This window comes from Biomphalaria glabrata, chromosome 15, assembly GCF_947242115.1.
Source record: "Biomphalaria glabrata chromosome 15, xgBioGlab47.1, whole genome shotgun sequence".
Taxonomy (NCBI): domain Eukaryota; kingdom Metazoa; phylum Mollusca; class Gastropoda; family Planorbidae; genus Biomphalaria; species Biomphalaria glabrata.
Window position 1 is genome coordinate 8,960,178 of NC_074725.1, and position 20,496 is coordinate 8,980,673.

Below are 20,496 nucleotides of genomic sequence, written 5' to 3' on the forward strand. Positions count from 1 at the left end.
AAAAAAATACAAAAAGCTAGATATACGAATGCCATGGAATAACACTTTAATAGATATAGAATTTCTATTTATTTAAATAAAAAATACGACCCTCTTGATCAAATTTTATTTATTATAGATTTCAGATCTATCTAGATTTCTAAATTTAAAGTAAAAGTCTTGATCTTAGATTCTGTATGATGTATTGTATTGTATGTTGAATCCATAGACTTATTTATTTATGTCTATGGTTGTATCTAAAATCCGGAAGAAAAAAAAAGGACTAAAATTTATGAAGAACTAAAAATTGGGACTTAGATTCTAGATCTAGTTAATTGGCTTAGATGTAGATCTAGTTTAGTATCTAAGTATGTCAATATTTACATCTAGATCTAGTAGTACTCTTGACTCTAGACCAGATGTAATTTAGATAAATCTGGATAGGGGGTAAATAAATAGATTATTCTAGATCTAGAAATAATTTTAAGTAGATTCTCAGTATTCTGTAATACTTATTTTTAACTCTTATCTAGATCTAGATTAGATCTAGAATCTATAATAGATTATTCTAGATCTATAGTATTCTATAGATATGAGTATATGATATGATAGATTTATAGATCTAGTGACTATATGAGTATATACTCTATACTCTGTGCTGTGTTTATAGACTGTCTATACTTATATAAGTTAATTTATAGATCTAGATCTATAAATTAGTAAAAGTAAAGTTATTATAATAAAATAAATATAATATAAATTTAACAATGTATTAATTAATAATAATATTATATTATTAATTATAAATAATAATTATAATATTAATATATTTTATTTAAAATGTATCTATAGAGATCTAATTATTGTTATTAAATATATTATAATATAATATATAATATATTATAATACAAATTATAGTATAGATCTAAATAACTAATTATTAATATATATTATTATATATTAAGATATTTACAATTACTTCAGTTAGAATTTCTTAAGTCTAAATATTATTAAATAATTATAATTATATAGATATTATAGATCTATTAATTATTTAAATTATTATAATAATTAGATCATCTAGAAGACTACATATCCAGTGTTTCCCAAACTTTTTCTTAACGGTTCACTTCACAATTTTGAATATTAGCTGAACACTTTATTTTTTTTTTAGAGATGTTAAAAATTAAATCACCTGGTATGCAAAAATGCAGAAAAAAACTCAAATTATGCGTTGGAGTTGAAAAGCTGACAAGTGTCTGTAGTTTTTAATACACCGGAGCTAATGTCTCAGATGAGGGAACCAAACCCGAATTACTGACTTGAATTGCACAGTTTACAGCAGCAGTTGCAAAACTCAAAACAGTATAGGAAGACAAAGGCATAGCCCTCGCCACCAGACTAATGCGCTTCCTGGTCATGGCTACCTTGGACGCTTATTGCAGAGTCAGAGAGGAGAATCCTGGCAATGGAATTGAGATACTATAGAAGGATCCTAGGTATCACATTTAAAGACAGCATCACAGGATTTCTACAGCATTGGACCCCATGATGACCGCTAATTATTGTAAAAAATGCTTGCAAACTAAAATGCTATGGCTATATTTCAAGATCTTCAGGGCTTGCAAAGACCTTCCTTCAGAAAACAGTAGCAAGAAAAAGAAGAAGAGGCAGACAGAGAAATCGGTGGGAAGACAACATAAAAGAATGACCTGGCCTGCCACTGATAGATGTTGTATCCAAGGCAAAAGACAGAGAGAGAAATGGAGAAAGACACACATTGTGTGGTGCCCCAACAGTCCAACAGACTAAGGGATAGGGGAAGGTGAAGATAGTAGAACACCCATTCAGGCCTATTGTCAGCTAAACACAGTTTTGGGAAACACTGGTCTAGACCATATACTGGAGACACCATGTCTATTAATGTCTCTTATAAATTACCATGTAGAGTCTAGCCTTTTTCCATGAAAATGGCACTATTTGTTTACTAATCAGTATCAGTGATACCATTAAGCAATTCACATTACCTTAATATTAATTAGTATAAAAAAGTCAAGCGCGTTTAAGGTGCTTCATCTGGGACACCAAGACCTATTTTATAACTAAAGTTATTTACATTTTTTAGTTTTTAAGAATATTCATTATCTACACTGTGTATATTAATTAATGATGATTTTAGTAACAGAAGCACACTAGGAAGCAGAATGCTATTACTCTGTTTACAATCGATAGAGGTTTAAAACCTTAGTACACCACCTGATGCACCTATGACACATTTTTTATGACAACATCTAAGTAATTCTAAAACAAATAAAATATAGTAAGATATAAATAATGCAATCAGATTATATTGTTAATCCATTTCAACAAAAATGCCTGGTTTTAGTAGAATATTACTTCCACCCAGTGCCAGTACTCAGTAGTTGATTGCCTAATTTTTAACTACTAAAAATTAATAATATGCATTAAAATACAAGTAATAATTTTTTCAAAAAGGTGCCAGTATGCCATACCAGTGCGTACCGTCACAAAAAAAGCCCTGCTTCAACCTAACCCATGTGTTCCATGTTACATCAAAAGATGCCATTTTGTATACTATCTCACACATTTTCTACAATTTTAAAATGACACTATGCACCTTTCAAGCTCAAAATATTAACCATTTCTAAATGAAATTAAGAAAAAATTGTAAATTTCAAATTTCAAACTTTTGACAACTCATTTTTGTTGTAAAGCAACATATGTCAGAATGGCAGAAGAGGAGCTAACGTTTACTGAAAATATGGATCTAACATTGCCAGAGAGGAATTTATCAAATCTGGCCATTAGATTCCCAGAACTTCTTCCTTCTAGACACTTTATGGATCTTAGCAGGTGGCCTATTTTCTGCATCCTCAACACAGAGCTTCTGTCCACTGTAAGAAAAATATTTGTGTTTGGGAACTCTGGGAATGAAGCTATTTTTATCACAGACACAGACGATGTGTTTGCTTTTGGTTCAAATTGCAGCAACTGTCTTGGCCTTGGTAGGTATTTTCTCTTCTTTGTATCTTCCTATCATTAGAGAGAAATCTATACTTTCTTATAAGGTAGCATTAGATCAGGGGTTCTCAACCTGTGGGTCGCAACCCCCTTGGGGGTCGATTGACAATTTGCCAGGGGTCGCTTAAGACCATCGAAAATATGGATTGTTATTGTCTACTCTTCTATTGCTGTATGTGTGTGTGGGGGAGGGGTCACAACAAAGTGGGGGGTGTAAAAAGGGGTCGCAGAGCATAAAAGGTTGAGAACCGCTGCATTAGATGTTGGCTTTGAAGGTCAGATAATAAACTTGTTTGTCAACAATACAAATCCCCAACTGTTTTATTTGTTGCTTAGCCAAGATTTCCTATTTAGATCTGACATCTTGATTTTTTTTAAACACATTTTTAGAAGGATTCAACTGGTGGGACTTTAAATGGTATGCCATTATACTGAAGGCACATTATGTAATTGGCTTAAAAGAAAAAGATATTTTGGAATGGAATGGAAGCTGAATTTTATTTGGAGGGATCTTGCTTTTATTTATAATCATCATTCATCAAGCTGTTCATGATGACATGCTTTTTTAAGCTCCATAATGTGTTTTTCAAGTGAATGGATTATTCTGTCAAGTGTTTTTTGTGCTTCTTTATTTAGGATTATAAATTTTAGGAGGGCCATAGTTGTTCGATAAAATACTGTCACAATTCTGACATGAATAAAGCACCGTAAGAAAAATCCACAAATGGAAATCCAAATATTTTTAAAAATTATAATTCAATAAGAATCATCACATGAATTCGACACAGTAGTTAAATAGATTTGTTGAGCCAAAGTAGTGTTCTTAATTCAACCTTCCATCTGAACTAAACTTTCTTCTACACTCCTTTTTTTTTTTTAAATATTTCCAATCCTAGAGTGTACTAGATGAGAAAGTCTGACCTAGTTCTAGTCTCTTCTTTTTACTAGCTGCAGTTCTCTTATGTAAAAGTAGGTTAATAATTCCTTTGATCTTACTGGGCTGAAACAATGTAATTATTACTAGTTAGCATAAAAGTTTATTAGTTTTGTTTCCCTGATTGCTTATGTGATGGCTTAGGTGAAGGGACTACTCTTAACTATTGCTTGTTTTTGAGTCTTGATGGAGACAGGGAATTTTTAAAATCTATGGCTCGAGGAAGCACTAAAAACTAAGAACATTTATCTGACATTAGTTTCTTCTTCCTTTATAATAATCACTTCAACCATCCTGACCTGAAGATAGCCTTGACTTTGTGCTGAATGTTTTAGCTTGTGGTCAGTAGTATGAATTATATTAAGTAAGTTACTCCTCTCGAAGAAAGTCATTTCCCATCTCAGACCATGGGGTTTGTAGGGCAGACGATGTTTCTGTTTCTGTGGCCCATGGTTTACGAAGAAGTCATGTGGCCAGCACAATGACCAACCCCCTTTACTTTTCCTCAATTATTGTCAAGTACCCATTAGAGCTGGGTGGACTCAGAGGCATCCTAAGGATCATGATATTAAAACTCCCAGGATTTGAATCTGAATCCCTCAGGATTGGTATTTGATATTTTGGATTTTTGTCACATCTGCACAATTTAGGCCATATCATGCCACCCTCCGAATTGGAAGCCAAGCGCTTTACCACTCAGCTACCGGGCCTCCAGAATAATTAGTTTACTAATTCAATAGCAGTTCTGAATTATTTTCTTTTAGTTTTTGACACATGGTTCTACCATTCTGTTTCAACAGGGGACTCACACAGCAGCTTTGAGCCACGTAAAATTGACAGTCTCTGCCAAAAGAAAGTGATAGACATTTCCTTTGGTAGTGGTCCTCATGTTGTTGCTCTGACTCAAGGTTTGTTCACCTTTGTCTGTTTTATTTATTTACCTAAGTCTAGTATGGTTAACAAAATATGATGCTATATGAGTGAAGTTAGAATATAGTAAAAACATTCATCTACAAGTTTTTGTTCCTGGGCTTGGCTTTTTAAAAATAAGGATCTACTAAATTCTGCTTTAAAAAAAAAAACTCCTGTCCCTCTGCTTTTCCAAGTGTTATAGTGGATGACTGTTCTATATTCTACAAGGGATAAACTATTCCCTTAGTTTTTACATATTATGGGATATAAAGGTAATTTAATTGTTGATATCAATTATTTAAGATTAATATATTTATAAAATATTTTATGAAGGCATTTTCTCATTCTCTCCAACAGCTGGTGAGGTTTACAGCTGGGGTCACAATGGTTACTGTCAGCTGGGTAACGGCTCCTCTAGTCCTGGCTTTATTCCTGGCCTGGTCACCACCAATCTTATTAACAGAAAGGTGGTCAAGATAGCTTGTGGTAGCCACCATACAATGGCACTATTGTCAGATGGAGAGGTGATTTTAACTTAGCAGATGTAGTCATATTGAGATGCTGTTCACAATAAATAATATCAGTCTTCTAATTGGACTCGTCCTGTTATCTTTAGTGTTCTGACTAGACTTATGTGACTCAGTTCATGTCATTTTAAATGCACTGTCTAGATTCAGAGAGACATGTTTAAATACACTAAATAGATTGGCAAGATATCTTTATTATAGTTATATATTATGTAAATAGCTTTATAGTCTGCGCAAATATCATAGACAGAAATATAATCCATTTAATTCATTTTTAACCATTTATAAAATTGTTTGTTCCTTTTGATTATACTATATCTTATTTTTTTAAAATTACAAATTCCACTTTGTGCTAACCTTTTCTCTATTATTAGTCTACCTTATGCATAAAATAATTTGAAGAAATTGGATTTTTTTTTGTGTTCAGGTCTATGCATGGGGTCAAAATAACTGTGGACAAGTTGGTACAGGCTCTTCCACCAATCAGCCATCACCACGTAAAATTACTGCAACTATTGGTATGTTTTTGTTTTTTTTTAATTTAGTTCAAGTTAACTCCCACTGTCTTTATGTTTTTATGTAAGTTACCATTGAACATTCTGTCCAGGGCTTTCGCAAGAGAGTTTGATGATGATGATGATTGAACATTCATTTAAAAGTATTTTTTTTTTAAATTAAAATTTTAATTTGAGCTAGCAACCAATCTACACATTGATAACATTATTTTATTTTGTGTTTTTACCATAAATGCCTACTTCTAGATGAGGTGTCTATCAAATACAATTATTCATCAATCTGCAGCCTATATCATTTTATAATTTCTAGAAAATGCCAGAAAGATTTTAGTACTGGGGCGGCAGCTAATAGTGGCACCGGATCATTTTTTTTTAGACATGATTTTTTTTTTTTATTTGCTTCTTTCTTTTTATAAAAAAAGTTATTGAAATCTTTCACAAGGTACCAGATTTGCAGTGGCCATTGCTTGTGGGCAGACATCATCAATGGCTTTGTTGGATAATGGGGAGGTAAGTAGAAATTGATTCTGTCTCTTTGAACTGTTTTTATTTATTCTTTTTTTGGCTGCTGATTTAATGTTTGTGGATTATGTCATTTGAATTTATTGGCAATTATCTTCTGAAATTTATAATTGAGGGTCAAAAAATGTATTTGAATTGACAATGTTCAAAATTACAGGTTTATGGATGGGGATATAATGGAAATGGACAACTGGGAATCGGCAATAATGTCAATCAGCCCAATCCTTGTCGCGTGGTTGCCTTGCAGACTATCATAATTACTCAGGTACGGTAAATTATTTTAATTATTTATTTTTTTTAACTTTTGTATTTTTGTGTATTATTTTTAATGCTATAAGTTGATGTTGCTATTCCCATTTTACTTAGCTACTCCCACATTATAACTAATTACAACTAATGATGAAAAAAAACATTTCAGGCATCTCTCTTGACAAAACAAATTAAAGATCTTGACATTTTGACATGTCTGCTGGTTCAACTTAATAATGACGGGGTGGCATAAATTGCGTGGCTGCCTAACAAGAGGGTTTTAAATCAAATCCTGATGTTGACTAGAAGTTTTTAGTTGCAACTTCAATCAATTTGAGTTTTGTTTGCTGGGCAGGACAGAAACAATCTCCCAGATACCCTTTGCCTGCATATGGTCACAAAAGCTATAGGAAAAGTATACAATGATTATGCGAGTGTTTCTCAAATTTGTATCAGTGCTGCTTTCCAAACCCCAAAAGTTTCATTTGCCTCCCTCTCCTTCCTCCCAAGCCATCTGGGAGAGTGCTGTAAGCTCCCAGAATGGGGTAGGGCTTAACAATTTAATAAAAAGAAAGAATCTTACAGGCATAATTATAACAATTTTCCAATTTTATTTTTTGCATACATGGGCTATTTAGTTAGTCCATTTAGTCTTTTTTTTTTACATCAAGTAGAATCGCATTTTGAAATGTCTTCGTTAAAAGATTTTTGAGTCAACATTGTTACTAATACCTTTTTAAAAATCTTTATACGTTTTTAATGGTCCTACTTAAAAAAATTTTGATTTTGAAACATAGTCATTTGACTATATTCAATCCTAAAGTTATAACTACAATGAAAATGCAATTTCTTTGTCCATTTCCAAACCCTCTGGTTGTACATTGAACATTTTCCTTAATAATAATAATAATTTTATTTATGAAGCACTGTTAACAAACAAAATGTAGGCTCAAGGCGCTGTAATAACATTACAAACACAAACACGACAGCTTAAATGACAAACTAAAAAAGTTTTAAACAGGTAGGTCCTAATGAAAGGACTTGACTAAGGGGCAGACGCTATAGCATGAAAAAAGTGCTATACAAGAGCAAATAAAAAAAACCCCTTATGGCAGGGATTTCTGGCTGATTTCCTTAAGACCCATAGTTTACCTAACTCTCAATGAGTATATAAAACCCATTGGGGTAATGATATCAGGTAGTCATTTGGTTGGCCACATAATACCTTTATTTGTAATTAATCATAAGCTCATCTTAAACTTGCTGTTAAACTTTTACTTTGACTTTTTTGCTAATGGTTTTGTTTTGAAGTTTATTTAGTGAATGACTTTTTATCATCCAGATTGTTTGTGGCTATGCTCACACTTTGGCCCTGTCAGATGAAGGATCTATATACTCCTGGGGAGCTAACTCATATGGTCAGCTGGGGACAGGGAATAAAGCCAATGCGGTGGTGCCTGCGAAAGTCACATCTCAGAGTGAAAGGTATTTTTTCTAGGCCTACATTGTCATACAGTGACAACCCTATAGGTTCTTTCATATTTACTGTTAGTAGTAAAATGTGTCAGAATGATCTATCATTCAAGAAAGCAAAATAAGTGCCTGTACATTGGTCTGCAGCAATGAGTCGCTAGAGCTAGGAAACTTTTCTTTTAAAAATGCAGGCTGAGCTATCAATCATTTTGTGCAGTTCTTTACATAACCTTGTCACATAACCTTGTCACTTAACCATGTCACATAATCTTGTCACATAACCTTGTCACATAACCTTGTCACATAACCTTGTCACATAACCTTTTCACATAACCTTGTCACATAACCTTTTCACATAACCTTGTCACATAACCTTGTCACATAACCTTTTCACATAACCTTGTCACATAACCTTGTCACATAACCATGTCACATAATCTTGTCACATAACCTTGTCACATAACCATGTCACATAACCATGTCACATAACCATGTCACATAACCTTGTCACATTACCTTGTCACATTACCTTGTCACATAACCTCCTCCTTCTTTCCCAAGTAAAGAAAAAAAGAAAATTCTCTTAGAACATGCTAGTTGATGTCTCATTTGTTTAATGCTATAAGAGAACATGATTGTGAAACTAGTTGGTGTCTCATTTGTTTAATGCTATAAGAGAATATGATTGTGAAACTAGTTGATGTCTCATTTGTTTAATGATACAAGAGAATATGATTGTGAACCAGTTTTCATATTTACCCATCAGGTTTGTGGAGATAGCTGCCAGTCACTACAGTCACATCTCTGCATCCATGTGCCAGAATGGCAAAGTGTACATGTGGGGTCAGTGTCGTGGCCAGTCTCTGACCAGCCCTTGGATGACCAGGTTTTCATCCACAGATGATGTGTTCGCTGCATTTTCAACCCCTCCTGTCTCCTGGAGAATTTACTCTGTTGGTGAGCGGCAGAAATTCGTTAATGTGCACTAGTTGTTTTGATCTTTTTTTTTTTTGGTCAACTTCCAGTTCTAGTTGGAGGGACATGATAACAGAACTTTTATATATATAAAAATATTAATAGTGAGCTTCAGCAGCTCTAAAGCTAATCAGCTCATAACTCCCAACCTTTTTAATGCTGTCATCCCTCTCATGCCCTGCCAAAAGTGAAGAAAAGTGTTGGTCTGATTATAGGCATATGGAGGCCCCCTGGTGGGCTTGGCCTCCAGCCTCGCATGAGAGAAGGAACTCATGTTGCTGGCTTAAGGAACTGTGTCTCATAACCAGACGGGTGTGAATAAATGATATTATTAAATGTAAAAAAAAACAAAGAAATTATAATCGATTTTCGTAGGGACAAGAAGGAAAATGATATTGTTTCTGTAGCTGGAGAGACTACTGAAATTGTGCAAACCTTTAAATACCTTGGTACTATCCTAGACAATAAACTAAATTTTACTGCAAATACTGATTATATCAGCAAAAAAGGGCAGCAAAGATTACGATTACTAAGAAAACTGTCCTCATTTAATGTTAGCGAAAAGGCCTTGGCTATGTTTTATCATGCTCACATCTGCAATATTTTAAGTTTCAATAACACTGCCTGGTATGGCAATCTGAGCATTAAAAATAGGAATAAACTTTATAGAATCCTAAATGCTGCTGGCAAAATCATCGGCAAAAAACAAACCCCATTTGGGCAGTTGTTTGAGACAAACATCTAATAATCTATAAAAAAGCTAACAAGATCCTTGAAATAAAGAATCACCCTTTGTGTCAGGATTTTGTGATTTTACCATCACAAAAGAGATACAAGACAAAGATAGCAATGACAAACAGACACAAACACTCCTTTGTTCCCCTGGCAATCAAATCATTAAATAAGAACAATCTGGTATAAACTTTGTCACATGTAAATTATGAGTGAGTCTGGTGTGAATGTACACTTTGGTTTCTGATAGTTATAATGTTTTTTGTTTGGTGTAATGCACAAATTGTAAGACAAATTTCCTTACGGATAATAAAGATTATTATTATTATTATTATTATTATTATTAGACTGAGGGGTCAGTGAAGAGCCAACTCCTCATCCTGGCCATGAGATAAAATCCTTTGCAGGGTCACATGGTTCATAAAAGGGGTGCGGAAATCCCAAACCATACTTGGACATCTCAACTGCTTAATTAGAGCCTAGTTTTTAATGTTTTTGTCAAGTGAATTAGCTAAGTAGATAAAATTGATAGGCAATATATATATATATATCTCCTATATATATTTTTGTTGTTGTTGGCCTCCTTTAGTCATAGCAGCACTTTTCATGAGCCTGTTGAGAAAGAAATACATTCTCGTCCACATATGGGTAATTGCTATGAATAACACATTGAAAGCCTGGGAATTTGTTATGGTTGGAATGATTATGTGTGGGGTATTCAGTCTTGTCATGGACTTTTTTTTATTATGTTATGTAAAAATATATACATATATATCAATATAGATAGATAGGTAGAAATATGCTTACACAACAGAAAACTCTGCTTCTTTTTTTCTGCCTGTCAGATCTTATCAAGGGTTCGCGTGTGGCTGATGCAGTGGCAGCAGCATTTGATAATCCAGTAAGTTATGTTCACTTTTTTTCCAGAAGATAAGATTATTTCAGTTACTGTCTAATGTTTCACCTCTTAACCCTAGCAGCTTAGTGGAATGAATAAACTCATTTAAAGAGATATTTACCAGTAGCAACTTACCCTGGACTTAACAGATTTACTGTTTCTCCTCCTCTCAGGAAACCAGTGATATCAAGTTTGTTGTGGATGGGAAAGACATACATGTACACAAGACTATTCTCAAGATGAGGTGAGTAATGTTGGCATATTGCATAGCAAGGCTCAGTACCTCAGGCATAATGTAGAATCTTTAGTTGAATTAGTTTGCTAGTAATATTGTCTTGTTAAATATTTCATGAGATTATTCCAATGCACTCACTTGACCTTCTAAATGATTATATACACAAAATCATGTTGTCTTTGATTTCTTATAAAAATTGTAATACTGAAGGCCTCCTTCTATGCCAAGCTGTAAAGATTCTGATGGAAAATGGAAGCATTTGATGAGTAGGAAACATTTTTACACAGAACTAGAGATGTAAGCACACATTGCCTATAGGTGATGATACAATGACTAAAAGATAATTTGTCTTTGTATTAAAATCTTTGAATCCACATGTAAACCAGAAGTGGAGATGAGATGCAACTACTGCTTGGCTGCCTATTAGGGAGACTCCAGTTTGAAACCTAGCTCAATCTGAGTTTTGTTTGCTGAGTGCCTATAGCAGCATGGAGAACTTTCTCATTAAGTCCCTCCTCCACAAAAGAGATAGGACCACATTGCACTGAACATGCTATAGATGGGCTACACAAAAGAGATAGGACCACATTGCACTGAACATGCTATAGATGGGCTACACAAAAGAGATAGGACCACATTGCACTGAACATACTATAGATGGGCTACACAGAAGCAGTTCAAAAAGCAAAATGAAACTAGCAGAACTCTTAGATCTACAAACATTTTACCTTATTATTATTTGATATTAGTTCAAGAAGTATCTTTAGATCAGTTAGGTCACTTTATGGAGAGAAAGTAAGTAAGAAGCAGCTAGAGACATTCTGAGCACTTCCTATGTTCTTGTCTATTATTAGCTCTGTTGACTAAATTGAACTAGAAAATAACAACTTAGATAACTTTTTTTTAAATAGTACACAAACCTTGAAAGAAATTCACCTAAGTAAGCCTTTGTAAGGAATAATGAAAAGCAACAGTAGTATGTACTCTAAACAAAATAAGGGATACCTTGAAGTTAGTCATAATGTTGACATCATTTTAAAATTAGAATAAAATTGCCCATTAAATACCTTTTCAGAAAAATGAATTTTAAAAGCAAAAATTCTAAACATGAATAAATAATATATCTCATTAAGTGAAAAACTAGTTTGTTTTAACTATTCAGTCGTTGAGTTCTTGTGGTGAACGTATTTAGGCAGGAAAATAACTTCTATATTAATTAATCTAATTAATAATTTTTTGTTTAGAATACATACCAATACTCTGCTTCCCTTTCATCACATTAGGTCACTTTTTTTTATGCCCCTGCTAAAGGGGGAAGTAAAGAACTTCTTAACGTGACTGGACTTTTCAAAATAGAGGGGGAAAAAAATCATCGACCTTTAGTATTTTGCCTTGACTGGTTAATGTAGCCACTTGCTCTTGACATGTCTGGCAACTGATACATGACGTGAAAGAGCAGGGTCAAATTGTATTGCTTTTTAAAAAAGTTTTTGAACTTTTCAAGTCATCACTTTAATGGCATTTGAATTTGAATTTACAATCTTTAAAATTCATTGTCTTTTAGTATTTTAAATTTTATTATTATGTATCATTTTTGTTTTAGCATTGCACAGTATTTTACATTTTCATTACCAATCAGTTTTCCTTAATTCAATACTTCTGTTCTTTCCCCCTGCAGGTGTGAGCACTTTAGGTCAATGTTCCAGTCTTGCTGGGATGAAGGAAGCAAAGAGTGAGTAGTTTGATCACTTGAAAGTTTCTGTTATTAATTATTATTTTGCCACAAAGAAAATTAAATCTCCCCAAAACAACAACCAACTTGTTATTAATTATTATTTTGCCACAAAGAAAATTAAATCTCCCCAAAACAACAACCCACTTGTTATTAATTATTATTTTGCCACAAAGAAAATTAAAAAACAACTCCATTGTAGGTTGACAGGGTTGTAATTATATATCATCTAGTTCAGCGGTTCTCAACCTTTTAAGCTCGGCGACCCCTCTTTACAATCCCACACTCTGCCGCCCCCCCCCCCATCCCCCCCCCCCCCGCCCCCCACTCAGACACACAGCAATTGAAGAATAGACAAAACTATTCATTTTTTCGATGGTCTCTGGCGACCCCTGGCAAATCGTCAATCTACCCCCAAGGCGGTCGCGACCCACAGGTTGAGAACCCCTGATCTAGTTCAATATATCAAATTAGTAGTATCTGGCTAGATTCAGGTCTGGCTTCAATTTGATGGCACATGTAATATTCACTTGTTTGTTACTTAAATTTTCTACTCATATCATGTTGGCATTGGACACGAGTTTTGTTTTTCCTAGCAGTATTTTAATTTTATTTCTCTAAATGTTAATGTAAGACATGCACTATCTCATTTGTTTTGTATATCCAGGTCTATTGAGATCACCCAGTATTCCTATCCTGTGTATAAAGCCTTCCTCAAATATCTGTACACTGATGATGTTGACTTGAGTCCTGATGAAGCCATAGGTAGGAAAACCTTTCCACTTATTAAAATACCATGACACTTTCTGATCTTTGTGAAAACATGTACATGGTCTTTACATGAGTCGGTTCTGAAAACTTAATAGACTAGGTCTCTGGCCAATAAACTATCTCTCTACTTTTGTTAAGTGCTACTTAATAGACTAGGTCTCTGGCCAATAAACTATCTCTCTACTTTTGCTAAGAACTACTTAATAGACTAGGTCTCTGGCCAATAAACTATCTCTCTACTTTTGTTAAGAACTATATGCTGTGTGGAATCTGTCTTGAATGCTTAAGATTTCCCCCCCCCCTTTCTTTCCCCATCTATTTAAAACAAGTCTTTTGTAGGATTCTGACCCAGATATTTCTTTTTGGTCATTAATAGGGGTGCACCAGATAGTACTTTTTGTGCTGGATAGTAAAATAAAATATCCAGCAGAAGCTTGATACTCTCCCCATGTGTTCTATTACTAAAAATTTTGTGAAATTTCTGTTAATATAAATTTTATTTTATTTTTTTTCACCATATTGTTGTGCACTCTATCACTGATTAATCAATTAACGTTTATCAGCATTTATTAACAGATGCCACCAAAGAATCTGTGTAATGTATGACAGTGTGTGAGTTAGAGGTCCACAACTGTAATGGGCATGTGTGGGTGGGTTGAAGTACAGTATATATTATATGTATATTGAACTAATATAAAACTGAAAAGTTAAGTAGCATAAATAAATTATAAAGTACAATATTATTAATGGTAATGATTACTTATAACAACAAAATACTATAATACTGGGTATCAAAATAGAGAGGAAACAACCCACACTAATCCATGACCAGGTCCAGATATCTTCTGTGAAAAGGCACCAGTCATTTTGGCTCCAATAGTAAAGCTGAAGTAGTGCTATCTCTTGTTTTATATCAAAAACTGAAGACTGTAAACTATAACAAAGTAAATCATTTGATTGATTTGGTTACTGTGTTTTTTTTATGATTATAGTTGTTCTATTATGATTAATCTGGATATTTAACTTTTTTTTTTTTTTACAAAATTAAAATGTGTCCTTTGAATCAAGCACTCTGCACTAAAGAAAGAATTTTTGTTGATTTTTAGAATACAGCAAAAGCTCAGTTAAAATTGTTGCTGTTATGGCTTGTCATCATCATCTTTCTTTTGTGTTCCATACGGAACATAGGGCCTCAGTAAAATCAAGGCACTTTCCACTGTCTCTCGCTAGTTTTTTAGTGGCTTTCCAGGTCTTTCCTGTCCTCTCGGCTTCATCTAGTATACTGCGTCACCTCGTTCTTTTAGGTCTTCCTCTATGTCTTGTTCCCTAGGGGTTCCTTTCTAAGGCCTGTCTAGCTCTGTTGTTATCTTTTCTAAGGGTGTTACCAATCCATCTCCAATTTCTCTCTAAGATCTGCTGTGGCTTGTGCCTCCAATATTTCTTCTTTGTATTCTCAATTTTTATCTCCTTAATCTTTTACTGTTTTCAGGCCTGCTAGATTTGTCCAACTCCTACTGTGAAGAGCTCCTGAAGATGAAGTGTGAGTCCCTCATCCGACAGAGTATCTCTGTGGATAATGTGGCCATGCTCTATGCTGCAGCCATTAAGTTTGGAGCACAGGTGAGTGGCTGGGTCAAAATGACAGTGAAGTAAAATGATCACATGATCCATCATGTTCATCCCTGGACATCATCAAATTTAATTTTAAATAGTTCAATTTTTGTTTCTCCTTATTAAGTAAAATTTTTTTGGCTTTTTTTATTAGAAAGCTTATATCAACTCACTCTGTCTGTCTGTCTGGTAAAAGTTTATTTCTCTGACACCCTAACTCGGATCAAGCTGACAGTTTGTACAATTATTACTTTTACCTGACAACACAAGAATCAATATAAAAAAAAAGAAACCAATTAGTTAATTAACTATTTGTAATTAATTATTTTATTTGGTATCTGGTACTTGCCTGAAGCTGAATTAGTCCTCTTTATAGGTTGCCGCTTTAAAGTAATTTTGATACAAACAATATATAACTATACAATCTTCTATTTCATAATCACCTCACTAGCAGAGTGGTTAGTATGCTTGTGTTGATTTAGTTCAACATATGATCAAGACTTCAAACAAAGTGTTGGGATTCTTGAAGTTAAGTGAAAAAAAAAAAAATCAGGAACTAGAACACCCTCTTAAACAGAATGTTACTACTCATTAGAATGGTCTTTTTTTTTTCTTTTGCAATTGCTGTTATGTCAAAACAGTTTGCCAAACTTGAACAACTAAACAATGGTAATGGGAAATTGTTGTTGGATGCTGAATTTTAGCATCCCTTTCAAAGGGCTATTGTGCAACTGTTACATGACATAGCATAATGACCAACCACCTTTTTTTTTCCCTAACTAAATCAGGTGCCCATTAAAGTTGGGTAGAATCATGTGTGTCTCAAACACTCCAAATTTAAAATTCCAGTATTAATGATTCAAACCTGGGACCTCTCAGTTCAGAAGCTTATCACCTTTCCACTCAGGCACCAACCCACAATAAAAATGTCTATAGAAATTACTTATTCAATGTTTCCTTTTTTTTCTTCAAATTTTCTACTTTTAAATTGACCTAGTGGAAGAGTTACCTTTTCCTAGTATGAAACTTTTTAAATTGATTCTGTTTATTTTTTCCTTTTATCTCCCTTGTGTGTTTTTTTCCTTTTTAAAATTTAAAACTAATTCTATGGATTAGCAAGTGGATCCTTTCATTTAATGTTTTATTGACTTTAACTTTTACAGACACTTGAAGATTTCTGTTTCCGCTTTTCACTGAACCACATGACAGCCGTGACACAAAGCGAGGCTTTTAACAAACTGGACGAGTCAGTTGTGAAGGAGTTCATATACAAAGCCAGCCTAGCTGGAGCATTTCGAAACTGACTTCTACATACAAATTAGAGCCACAGGAAGTTAGGATGCAGCTGGGATAGAAAATTTCTTGACAATGTTTTCTCAATGATTGACACTCTTATAAAATTTTACCTAAAAAAATGTTCGAACAGAAAATGTAATAAATTATTTAATAGGTCAAGTCTTAGAAAGTAATTCTTTTTTTTTTTTATTTTTTTATTTTCTTAATTGAAATGGGACATTATTTTAGAACAAGAGTTAATTCCTAAGGGTTTGAGTAAATAGAGGCAATCCAAGCTTTGAACATCATGTTCAGCGCATTCAAGTGCTTTCAATATCATTCATATATGAAATGAGCTGTTTAAATTTATATTTAGTAGAAAAAAATCAATTATTAACTGCTTAAATCAAACTAACAAGAAGGACTAGATGGAGAAATGGATAAGCATAGTAAATATTTTTTTTTTAAGAAATAAATAATATTTACAAATTAAGATAAGAATACTTAGGACATTAAGTAATAATAAATTATTAATTAAATTTTATACTCCAAGTGTTAACAATTGAAATAATAAATAAATGTGCATCCAACAAAAAGTCTGAGATAGAAAAAAAACTAATTGCAATTATTATGTTATCAATGTTTGAAGGCAAAGTAAGCAGATGTTTTTAAAAATGAAGGCTCTTCAATCATTTATTTTTTTCAAAGTGTTTTTTTTCTTTTGAGACACTTTTATATTGTTTGTTTTAGCAAAAGTTTGCAAGATATGGTCTAATTAGAATTTAAATCTTATCTCAAGTTTCTATGGTTGGAATTCATTAACAACTGAACTGTTCGTTCCACAAGTTAAAATCAAAATTGTACTATGAACTTCATAGGTGTATAGGAAGCTATTTCTTATTTCTACCCTGAAAAGTTACATTACAAAGTTTATAAATAACAAGTATTTCCTGGATATTATTAACATTCCATTGATTTAACACTAATCATTGATATGAAATATTTTTCTGATATTTTATTTTGGTAATTTTTTTTTCTGTTGATTTTATGAGATTTGTAATGTTTCATGAGATGTCTTATTACAATTGAAGGCCAGAAGTCTAAAAATAAAACCTAGCTCATATTCTGTTGACCCAAGATTGAAGAAATCAGTCCTAAGTTTTAATGTTTCTGATGAATTTATGAGCTTGTAACAAAACAAAATCTCTAGTACCCCAACAAGTTTGAAGGTGAAGCTGGAACTTTTTAATACCTCAGTGTTGTTTTTTTTTAATGTTTTTAAATGTATAAATATATTTATATATATACCACAAGAACACAATATGTTGCATATCTAGGATACCATTGAGTTGTTACTACCAAATTATAAATATTTTGTATACCACTAGAGTACCACTGTGTGCTGTAACGAAGTATGAATGTTGTTGTATACCACTTAGGCACTACAATACTAATACAAACACTAGGGATATATTACTTGTTTTCAGAGTTAGGTTGTCCTCCCTGGTTTCTATATTGTATACATAAGAAATACATTGTACATATTTATATATGAATATGGAGCCCCACTGTGCAATAACTTAATTTAAGTTGTAAGTTTGTTTTTTTCTAATTTAATGAAAAAAAAAAAAAGACGTTTCTGTGTTACTTTTTTAAATGTCAGAGTGTTTGTTGTTTTTGTTGATTTGTAGTTTTCTTTTTGTTATTTCCCAATTTTTCTTTTTGGTCTTTGTTTTTTGTTATCCTGTCTTTATTTACCCAATAAGAAAAGTAACTTGTTGTCTAATCATTTTAAATTTGATGACATGATACATATGCCACAGACCAAACATTGTTAGTTTGATTGGCTCCTTGAAATTTGTTTGATTTTGTTGACTCGATATGTCAAGATTATTTCAATAGGTCACATCAGTTTGAGTCTGAACTTGAGCTCTACGGTGATAACCTTAGTGATAGTCTTATTTACTGATTAACAATTGGGTTAGCACTATCTACCTTGAGTTTTCCCCAACTAATGTCAGGTACCCATGACAGTTGGGTGGACTCAGTGGCACCCTAAAGATCCCAAAATTAAAATCCCATTCTTCATCATGAATCGAACCCGGGATTCCCAGTTTGGAAGCCATCTGCTTAACCACTCAGCCACCATGCCCCCTAGTGCTGCCTTTAGGCACTCATCAAACACATCAGCTGGAATAAGGATATGCACTTGAACCCTTAACTAAGCAGCCAAGCAGGTTATGCAACTCATCCTACATTTAACAAGTCACTTCATAGTTTTTCATTTATCGTGTGTGAATAAATGTTCAACCTGTATAAACAAATTATGATACAGACATGTTGCAATAGACATTCTACATTTTTGTTTTGGTCATGATAGTATTTTCTAAGTAAAGCTTTGAATCTATTTTTCATTTAAAAAAACACTTATCAGTGAAAGTGAACAACTGATTGATGTGATACTTACTGTTTGTGTAGTTTATAAATGTATCTGGATAATATATTTGATTGTGTATATATATATATACTGCATCAAGCCATCACTTGCTGCACATTATTGCTTGTATACTCTGTTTCCAAGACCTCACTAATACAACTCTCACTTATTGTTGGTTTTTCCCTGATGCTCAGGCGCTTATTGCCATGGCCTCTCTGAGTTAGCAGGCACATATTGCCATGACCTCTCTGAGTTCGCAGGTACATATTGCCATGGCCTCTCTGAGTTAGCAGGCACATATTGCCATGGCCTCTCTGAGCAAGCAGGCACATATTGCCATGGCTTCTCTGAGTTAGGAGGCACATATTGCCATAGCCTCTCTGAGTTCGCAGGTACATATTGCCATGGCCTCTCTGAGTTAGCAGGCACATATTGCCATGGCCTCTCTGAGTTAGCAGGCACATATTGCCATGGCCTCTCTGAGTTAGCAGGCACATATTGCCATGGCCTCTCTGAGTTATGGCCTCTCTGAGTTAGCAGGCACATTTACCATGGCCTCTCTGAGTCAGCAGGCACACATTGCCATGGCCTCTCTGAGTTAGCAGGCACATTTACCCTGGCTTCTGAGTTAGCAGGCACATATTGCCATGGCTTCTCGTTAGCTGACCTTATTCTTCTAGCTATTGTAGAAGAAATAAATATGATGATAATTCTGCTTATAAAAAAAAAAAAAGAAGCAATGTGTGTAATCTCTTCTTGGCTACATAGCAATCCTTTATTTCTAATCTGAACTCCACAAGGTTAGTGACTTTCCTATTTCTGTGTTGATGTTCAAAACCTGAGCCAGCCGTCAGGTGACCTTTTACCTTTATTACATTTTTTTCCTTCTACAATGCAGTATTGCTCAAATTTGTTAGTTTTTGAAAGTCAGCTAGCCAACAAGCATTCTTTTTGGTTTGCACTTTGGTGTTTATTTTTATTGTCCTTCTCCTGTGTACTACAAATATACATTAGGTTTTAAAGTGTCATGCAACTGAATGTTTTAATGTTACTGTGATAAGGTATTTTGTTCAGTTCATTAATCTTAAGTCAGAAAGACTAATATTTATTTTAAAATTTAATTTGGGCAAAAAAAATCCCATTTTTAATTTTTGATTGTTTCATTGAATAGAAAGTCTGTGTAAATGCATTTAATAATTTTACATTATATGTCAACAGTCACAATATTTGCTGTCCATTACATTTATTTTTATGGTCATATTTTTAAATCACTTACATTTTTTGTCATGCTTTTTAAAATTTGACCCACTTTTATTCATTTGTCCCACTTTTTAAATTAGACACTTTAGTGACCCACTTAAGTTTCATTTTTCACAGTTTTGTTAAATTTAACCCAATTTAGTTTCATTCGTCTCATATAAAAAAAATATCTTTTTCCATTTTAGTTTCAATATTTCCTTTTTTTTTTTTAAATTGACCTACTCTTTTCCAATAGTCCCATTTTTTTTAAATTGCCTTTTTTCATTTGTCCTGTTTTTTTTTTTTAAATATCAATATTTATTTTTTAGTTTTGTCAGAACCAACTAGTGCAGCTGGTTGATCAATGCATTGTGCATTCACTGAACTCTTGTTGTGATCAAATTTTTGTATTGATAGAAAACAAATCACTTGTACACA

General features: G+C 33.3%; 1 protein-coding gene across 3 annotated transcripts; it reads left to right on the forward strand.

The window, feature by feature from the left end:
* Nucleotides 1-238: 238 nt before the first annotated feature.
* LOC106055784 (RCC1 and BTB domain-containing protein 1-like) lies at nucleotides 239-20,496 on the forward strand. Of its 3 annotated transcripts, none has more exons than XM_056011993.1 (15): nucleotides 239-347; nucleotides 2,715-3,005; nucleotides 4,756-4,863; nucleotides 5,225-5,391; nucleotides 5,822-5,912; nucleotides 6,352-6,419; nucleotides 6,589-6,696; nucleotides 8,023-8,165; nucleotides 8,920-9,110; nucleotides 10,706-10,761; nucleotides 10,932-11,002; nucleotides 12,672-12,725; nucleotides 13,393-13,490; nucleotides 14,986-15,116; nucleotides 16,271-20,496. In XM_056011993.1, the coding sequence occupies exons 2-15, from the start codon at nucleotides 2,729-2,731 to the stop codon at nucleotides 16,409-16,411; spliced, it is 1,704 nt and encodes a 567-aa protein (XP_055867968.1). In that variant the 5' UTR covers nucleotides 239-347; nucleotides 2,715-2,728; the 3' UTR covers nucleotides 16,412-20,496. The 3 variants fall into 3 exon arrangements, with proteins under 3 accessions (XP_055867968.1, XP_013067687.2, XP_055867969.1); XM_013212233.2 differs by having other exon boundaries at nucleotides 267-426; XM_056011994.1 differs by lacking the exon at nucleotides 239-347 and adding an exon at nucleotides 563-704.